At 36.9% G+C, this 9,171-nt stretch overlaps 1 protein-coding gene across 1 annotated transcript in view; it reads left to right on the plus strand.

Annotated features, from left to right (window-relative positions):
- Window positions 1-7,949: 7,949 nt before the first annotated feature.
- Window positions 7,950-9,171, plus strand: part of LOC110020626 (probable RNA-binding protein ARP1) — a gene marked incomplete in the record, with an annotated part of 4,113 nt that continues 2,891 nt past the window's right edge. The window contains 3 exon segments of the mRNA XM_020718783.1: window positions 7,950-8,243; window positions 8,711-8,873; window positions 8,974-9,133. Coding sequence (XP_020574442.1) covers window positions 8,073-8,243; window positions 8,711-8,873; window positions 8,974-9,133 — 494 coding nt within the window.

The raw sequence follows: 9,171 nt of genomic DNA on the forward strand, positions 1-9,171 counted from the left end.
TTGTAAGCAATGATCGTTCATGGATGGAGGTCGGTGACGATAGATGGTGACTAATGATTATGGTCAACGATAGTCGATAGTGGTTGGCTACAACGAAGGTTGGCAGTTACTCACTAGGTCATTCTCTTCTTCTGATCCTCCCAAGTGAAGAGATGCGATCTATTTATAGCATTTTGCGGAGGAGTGTTTTGATCTTTTAACGTGTATCTCCACTAACCACTTGATCAGATGGTCCATATTGATCCCTCCTGATCATATTCGATTTGTTAAATGATTTGGATGTCTTATTGACATCGTAATTTAGCAATTTTGAAATATTTGGAATTTTCTCATCAAGATGCTTAATTTGAGTATAAATATGTCAAATTTAGAGTTCATTTAACCATTCAATGATCCTTAATTATGCTTCAACAACTTGATTTATGCTTGATTGGACATGGATTGAACCAATTTTGATATCATTAGGTTTGTCTTGTGGAGACGATTAGTTTGACTATAAAATTGATGAATTAGGGCTCAGGTAATCTTAAATTTTAACCTGGAAGGTCCTTACTAAAAAATGCATCGATATTCATACTTGAGAAAAATTTACTAATGACACGTCAACAACCCCCTAATTTCATATGATGTTGCTTGTGTCGTCCAAAATTATAGCTTCAAGAGACTTGAGTTGTCATTGATGCTTTGTGGATTTTGGATCATGTTGTCATTCTCCTAGTTGGTTGTGGCGACTTGACATTATGCTTGCTCGAGTGCACGTGTACGTCGATACAAGAAAATAAGTTAAATAATATGTGTAACGCTGTAATGAGAACCACAGACAAGTACGAACAAGGGTTGGGATGTAGTTGTATGCATGAGGGTGAACAGATGTGTGTGTGTGTGTGATGATCTACGAAGTGGTGAAACACTAATTAATCACACAAATATACATGTCGATCATATAGTCTATGAATTAATGATTTTGTGTATCGGTTTCATAAAGAGCAAGTTAATATAAAAAAAAGTGAAATTTCTAGTTTACTATTTCTAGTTTTAGTTTGAAGGGTCGAAATTTATTAAATTTTTAAAGGGTTTGTAAATCCTAATTTTTGCAAAATCTTAAATCTACAAGGTTGGCTTTCCTACAGTGTGAATCATGCTCCTTTGACTTGAATCAAGTGATTCTTTGATATTGTTCTAATAAATTTCCATTCTAAAATTTATAATCAAGGACAAATATTTCTTACTTTATTTCTAGATATTAAGAGTGTTGAAAACACTTATTATAGTTAAGTTTTATTTAACCATTCAAATTTTCTCAAGAATCTTCTAGACCCATATGAGGTTTGAATCTCCTAATACTATATTCATATTTTATTAGGTTATAAGTATTATCCGACTTACTCTTCTATTCTATGATAAATAATCCTAAATCACAATGAGTTTTAACATTTCAATTGGTAAGATTGAAAGTAAAGGAAGATTGAAAAGATATCACATCAATTTAATTATGATTTTAACCTACAAAATTTAAATTAAATCTCATAAAAAATATGATTCATCACACATCCAAATCAAAGAATCATAGAGAATTTAGTTCCTAAACAAGTTGAGAGAAAACCAGGCAATGTTCATTAAAATGAAAGTAAGAAAAGCAATGTTTCCGAGAAGAACAATCAAAATCGAAGGACATAGTGACTTGCTCTATTGAAATCCTCCATGGTACAATGATCTCCACGTCATTCTTCTCTCTCATACACTCACCATGCAGAAAAATACTCAATAATCACTCTAAAACCACCCTCTCACACTCCATCTCAAACGTCCATAGTACAATGATCTCCACGTCATTCTTCTCTCTCACACACTCACCATGCAGAAAAATACTCAATAACCACTCTAAAACCACCCTCTCACACTCCATCTCAAACCCCTAACTTTCTCTCTAACAGTTTTTAGGAGTAATAAAACGAAGCACAAGACCTTAAGGAATTGAGAATCCATAATATTTAAGCCAATGAACTGCCACATCATCTCAAAACTATAAAGCAATTGCCTAAAGTCAATGTTGGGAGTCTAGGCACAAGCCCTCAGTGTCGGCTTTTCAAATATGTTGTTATGTGGCATAGAATCCCATCCTACTCATGCGCCTAAGTGCCAACTAGGGCACCTATTTTCCATGTTTTTTTATTTTTATATTTCATGAACAATGGGATTATCCTCTTCAAGAACCAAGGCACCAGGCTAAGCGTCCAGGTGTTTGGGATCAAGCACCTACTTTCCAAGGTCAAGTGTTGTGTTTCTATCTGCTCTCTATTTTGGTATTTTTTTACAAATTTGGAAGTTTATTCAGCTATCTAATTGCTTCCAGGGGCAGCGCAGCTGCAGCTGAAAAGCTGCTTGGACTGAGACTTAGCATAAATTTACCCCATGTGCCTCCCCTTGCTAGCTTTCAACCTGCAAACTACATAAATCAACAAATGTACCTTTAAAAAGCATAAATTTAACATAAAAATTGAGAAAATATAAGAAATATTACCACACATTTTTTTCACATTAAATTCCCTCAAACTTAAACATTACATGAACACAAGTAATTTAATATCTAAAGTTAAATTTTTTTATAATTCATGGTAGATTGAGGTTTATGATTGTATTGTTCTTTAGTAGTGAAGTAAATAAATAATTCATGGAGCACAACCCTCTTCTTAACATTGAATTTTCGTAGAAACCCAAATATCCCAACATAACGTATATTAATAATCTTTCTATATAAGTATCCCAGTGGTACGAGAGATGGTGACGTTCCAACGAAGCTCTGACAAGTTAGCTCCACTTCTCCAAATAATGAAGAAGCTCTCCTTTAGAAGGAGAGTCCAGTGAGATTCTGGAAAAGTTACGAGGTTTGATGAAGTTCGTACGAAGTTTGGGTGATCCTTCCATGAGCTGAGATGAAGCTATCCTTTAATGTAGGAGAGTAGGCACTTTGCTCCCTTGATAGCCAAGCTCTTTTTCAAGAAGATCTCCTCGCAAACTCAAGAAATGTGGTGGAGGAAGCTGAATGAGATGAGGAAGAAGAAGTTGAAGAAGTTGAAGGAGATGGAGTTTTGGAGGAGTAGAAGAAGTTTTCTCTTCTTTGCTTGAGCTCCTCTCCACATTTGCCCTTCTTTGAATCTCCTCTCTAGCTCTCCACCGCCAAAAGGAAGAAGAAGCAACCCTCTCCTCTCCCAAAAAAAAACTTCTCATTGCTCAAAGTGGCATTGAAGAAACACCGACTTTCCAAGTATGTTGTTATGTGGCATAGAATCCCATCCTACTCATGCGCTTAAGTGCCTAATAATGCACTTATTTTCCATGTTTTTTTATTTTTATGTTTCATGAAAGATGGGATTATCATCTTCAAGAACCAAGGCACCAGGCTAGACGTCCAGGTGTTTGGGATCAAGCGCCAACTTTCCAAGGTCAAGTGCTGAGTTTCTATTTGCTCTATATTTTGGTCTTTTTTTACAAATTTGGAAGTTTATTCAGCTATCTAGACATTTGGAGAGAGCGCCGAGTTTCTTGGACTCAGACTTAGCATAAATTTACTCCATGTGCCTCCCCTTGCTAGCTTTCAACCTGCAAATGGAGAGAGCGCCGAGTTTCTTGAACTCAGACTTAGCATAAATTTACTCCATGTTCCTCCCCTTGCTAGCTTTCAACCTGCAAACTAAAAAAATCAACGAATGTACCTTTAAAAAGCATAAATTTAACATAAAATTTGAGAAAATATAAGAAATATTACCACACATTTTTTTCACATTAAATTCCCTCAAACTTAAACATTACATGAACTCAAGTAATTTAATATCTAAAGTTAAAATTTTTTATAATTTATGGTAGATTGAGGGTTATGATTGTATTGTTCTTTAGTAGTGTAGTATATAAATAATTCATGGAGCACAACCCTCTTTTTAACATTGAATTTTCGTAGAAACCCAAATATCCCAACATAGCCTATATTAATAATCTTTCTATATAAGTATCTCAGTGGTACGAGAGATGGTGGCGTTCCAGTGAAGCTCTGACAAGTTAGCTCCACTTCTCCAAATAATGATGAAGCTCTCTTCTAGAAGGAGAGTCCAGTGAGATTCTGGCAAAGTTAGGAGGTTTAATGAAGTTTTGACGAAGCTCGGGTGATTCTTCCACTAGTTGAGATGAAGCTATCCTTTAATGTAGGAGAGTAGGCACTTTTCTCCCTTGCTAGCCAAGCTCTTTTTCAAGAAGATCTCCTCGCAAACTCAAGAAAGGTTGTGGAGGGAGCTGAATGAGATGAAGAAGAAGAATTTGAAGAAGATGAAGGAGATGGAGTTTTGAAGGATTAGAAGAAGTTTTCTCTTTTTTGCTTGAGCTCCTCTCCACATTTGCCCTTCTCTGAAGCTCCTCTCTAGCTCTCCACCGCCAAAAGGAAAAAGAAGCAGCCCTCTCCTCTCCCCAAAAAAATGTTGCCCGTTGCTTAAAGTGACATCTAAGACTTAATCATTCATTTATCTCTCCCATTAAGCATGTTTCCACATGGACCAAAAAATCTTACAATTTTGGCTACCTAGGCAGGTGTGTTTGGGTCAAAATGGCTTACAAATTTTGAGGATTTTCACTTCTTTGAAGGGCACCGACTAATAGACGCTACAACTTTGGTGTCTAGGCGCCACAGGTCGTGCCTAGTTTCCTGTCTCTCAGGAAAAGACTATTATTTAAAAATTTTGGGCATCTTGGCACCCAGGTCCAGCAACTAGGTGCCTGAAACTGGTGGCAGACTTCCATGGGCTAAGTTTGGAGGCCCCAAAGGTTGTTTTAGGCATCGTTTTGGCCCAAAAATGCTCATTTTCACATAAAGAATCCGGTTGAGGGCTTCTTTGATCCATGAGCTAAGGGAGACCAAGCATGACTGAAATATATCCCCTTAACTTCATAAATATGTATTTTTATCGATTATTTATTTGGGAAACGATAGTTAACAGTCGTCTCAGACCACGGTGCAGGTAGGGTGTTTCAAACCATAATTTTTTTTCAGGTGGTGTGTTTCTAACCTGATAAGATTGAGGTGATGATCTCTCTCGAACTTCTGGAGGCTCCCTTCATTGTTCAACATAATGAAAATTATTGTTCGTTGTACGGAACCCATTATTTTCCATTATGATTTGTTATTCAGTTGTCTACACCTTGTTGATTAGTGATTAGACTATTGTTTTCAGTTTAAACAATTGTTAAAGTCACCCCACCTATTGCCCCACCACATAATTTTCTTTCAAAAGCCATCCATCACCTCCACCTATTATTTACTACTAGAAATAACATTTTTCTACTTCTGATTCATTGTACTATTGCAATGCACATTTGTTTTCAATCACTGTAATTCTCCTTGCTAACGTAATAATTCCTATATGTTTCCTACATTCTTTACACTTTATCACACCGTATAGGAACCCTAGAACAGTGATAACAAATTCTCCTTCCATTTGAGAAGTTATAAGTTATAAATCAGTATAAATAATTATACCTTAAATTTCATATCAATGATAAGCCTTAATCTAATAATGAGACCTTCCTATTCAGTGACATTTATTCATTAGAAGAAATTTCAAGCAAAGCGAACATTCTAAAATCACTTACTTGGGAGAAATAAGCAAGATTCTGGCTCCAACACTTTTTCCAGAGGCCTTACCGACGTATAGCGTCAATTAGAGGGGGGGGGAGGGGGTGGGGGGGTCGATAATAGTTGGAACTATGAATTCAACCATAAAATTAGCAAGCACTTGTGACTTAGTAGTAGGTCTCGGCAATAAATAAATGTCAAACTCTTCTATGAGTGAAGAAAATTAAGTGCATGTTTGGCCTTTAAAAGTAGGATAAAAATTTGACAAAATATCACGTTATAAGCTCATGGCATGTTCATGATGATTCTATAATGATCAATGTATTCATATGGCTTAGACTTCACATCATAAGAATAAATGTTTGGAGGCTTGAACCCTATTGGAATAGAGTTTTGAAGGATGAAATTAGTCAAAGAAGAAGAATTTTGGTAACTACATTGAGTAGAAAATATATTTTTATTCCTTCAAGGAAACACTTCTTGCACTAGACATTTTAACTTGTCAAAAATTAGATGAGGTTAAGTTATGTTATCCATATATATTGAAATTTGGTGTATGGAGGGGGTGTTGAACATGTACCGCCAAGAAAGGAATTTTTGAGGTAATTGTACTCTTCAGTATGCACTAAAATCAGTTGTCATCGAGCCTCACATAAAAGTTGGAGGATCTCATTTTAAGAATTCTTCATTCTTTGTACATGATCTTCACGAGGTGCAAAGGATGTTCCTCCACTAGTTGAGTGATACTTATAATGGGAAAACAAAGTGGAAACTCGGTGCCCGGACTTTGAGACTGTGCCTTGGAATGAAAATTATTAGAGCAAGAACCTCATGTATTTTCTTTGTTGGTTATTGAAGAAATATAGACTTCTATATACACGACTTTGTTTCTTACTAACGACATCAAACTGCGGCATGCCAGAAAATTTGCAAAGGTAGATGATAATTTAACGTCTTAGCATTACATGAAGATCCAATACACATAGATAAAAAAATAAGCTAGATGAGACACTAAGTTTTTAAAGTGAAAGAAATCCTTAAAGGGAAAAAATCATGGGGCCAAACCCATTTAAAATAATCTACTATTTGTTTGTAAGTACAAGGGTGTCCATTCTTGCATAACAAAGAGAAAGGAGGTTACAATCTTAAACCAAGAATTACACTTGCCTTTATACAACACAATTTATGGCCGACAATGGCAGGCGGTGACGGCATTCAGTGGTCAACGGTGACCAACGGTGATCAACAGTGGCCAATAGGTGATGATCAATGGTGGTTGACTATTACGGAGGCCAGTAGTAACTCATCAGGTCTTCTCTCTAAAATGGATCTAGAATTCCACTTTTTTCTTCTTCTCTTTTCTCCTTCTCAAAAGTCAAGAGAGGGGCTTATTTATAGCTTTTTCGAGGAGAGGCATTTTGGTTCTTTGACATATAGCCTCTCTAACCACCTGATTAGATAGTTCATGCTGATTTTCTTGATCATATATGTTTGTTTAAGGATTTGTGTGTCTTAATGACCTTGTAATTTACCGTTCTTGGGCTTTTTGGATTTTTCTGGTTGAAGTGCTTGGTTTTTATGTTAAATTTGAAGTTAATTTGATCATTCAATTGACGATCCAAAACCTATAATTATGCTTCAACAACTTGATCTGGGTTTGATTGGACCCAGATTGAACCAATTCTGACATCATTGGGTTTGTCTTGTCGAGACGATCAAGTTGACTATAAACTTGCTGAAATTGGGGGTCAAATGATCTTAAATTTAAATTTTAAAGATCATTTTAACGAGATTCATGCTTGATAAAAAAAATTATTGAAATGACACCCCTTCTAATCAAATTTTAAGAAAAAACTTGTTTATAATATCCAAGCAAACTTTTTATCAATTTATTTTTATTTATCTTAAAATAAAATAATATTTTCAAAATAAGTTTTTATGCATTACACTTAATTTTAAAATAAATTTAATAACTTCGAAATTTATCCTATTCCTTATTTGGTAACATATCCTCCCTCCACTTCTTCAGAGTCAAATGACTCAAACCCACGTTACTCTTTAAGGTTATTTGACTTTACATGTATATATACATATACATATATATACATAAATATCAAACATCTAATTTTGAATCAAACATACAGAAGAGAATTAGATGTTAGATAGTATTTGATGATATTTTGAATCAAACACGGCCTAAAATAGTCTATATAAATATAATTAGGTGCTAGATATGTAAATAGAAGAGAATCAAATGGCATGCATGTAAACTTCCCATTCAAAGGCAGATCCAGTCAGCTTTTCGGTTCCTATTATATAACCCCAAACCCTCTCCCCCATCCCTCTTTACCCACCCCTCCATCTCTCTGCGAGAGATCATCTCCACAGATCCAGAGAGAGAGTAGGAGGAGGGGGGAGGGAGAGCCACCTCTAAAGCTTTTCCTTCAGGAGATCAATGGGTCCGCCGCAGTTCGGTGACACGACGCAGACGAAGGTCTTCGTCGGCGGCCTTGCTTGGGAAACCCAAAAGGACGTCCTCCGCCACCACTTCGAAAAATACGGCGACATCCTCGAAGCCGTCATCATCTCCGACAAATTCACCGGCCGCTCCAAAGGCTACGGCTTTGTAATTTCTTATTCCTTATTTCTCTATATCTATCTCTTGCTATTGTGATGCAATATCATCATAATACCACCAACCTCGTAATTTCTTATTTTTACATTACCTATTCCTTATTTATCCATATCTATCTCTTGTTATTGTGATGCAATATCATCATAATACCACCAACCTGTATCTTCAGATGTATGTTCAGATTCTGGATGTAAAAATATGCGAATTTGATATTATTTTGGTAGTATTATGATGCAATATCATCAAAATACCAACAAATACTACCAACCTGCATGTTCTGATTCCACATATAATCTCCGCTCTCCTAAAATAATTTTGTGTGTGTGGATATGTGTGGATTTTGTGAAATTTGGTAATATTATGATGGTATTGTGATGGAAATACCATCAATTCGCATGTGTGGACTCTGCATGTAATTTTCGCTTCTCTTTACTTATTGTCGAGGATCTTGACCACAGGTGACGTTTAAGGATGCGGAAGCGGCGAGGAAGGCCTGTGAGGACCCGACGCCTGTGATCAATGGCCGTCGGGCTAACTGTAACCTGGCTTCTCTCGGGGCACGTCGGCCGGGCGGCAAGATCTCGCCGCCGGCAACACCGGCTCCGCCGCAGCTGAACAAGGGTTAATTCTCTTTGTTGCTCGGTTCTTGGTTGTTTTATTACGAGGCATGCTACTTTGGTTATTGATTTTGTTTTCATGTTTGGTGATTTTGTGAGGAAAGTCGCGTTTGGGGGAACAGGAGGAGGATTGCCAACACGGGGAGGGACGACGTTTAACGCAGCGTGGTATTATGCGGGCGCACCTACGCAGGCGGTGCCTCCCCATTTCTACCACCAATACGCGGGAGGAGTTCCCTTCTATGCGGCCTCCGGAGGCTTTGGGTAATCTCTCCCTCCCTCTCTCTCTCTCTCTCTCTCTC

This window comes from Phalaenopsis equestris, unplaced genomic scaffold (assembly GCF_001263595.1).
Source record: "Phalaenopsis equestris unplaced genomic scaffold, ASM126359v1 Scaffold000105, whole genome shotgun sequence".
In the NCBI taxonomy this organism is placed as follows: domain Eukaryota; kingdom Viridiplantae; phylum Streptophyta; class Magnoliopsida; order Asparagales; family Orchidaceae; genus Phalaenopsis; species Phalaenopsis equestris.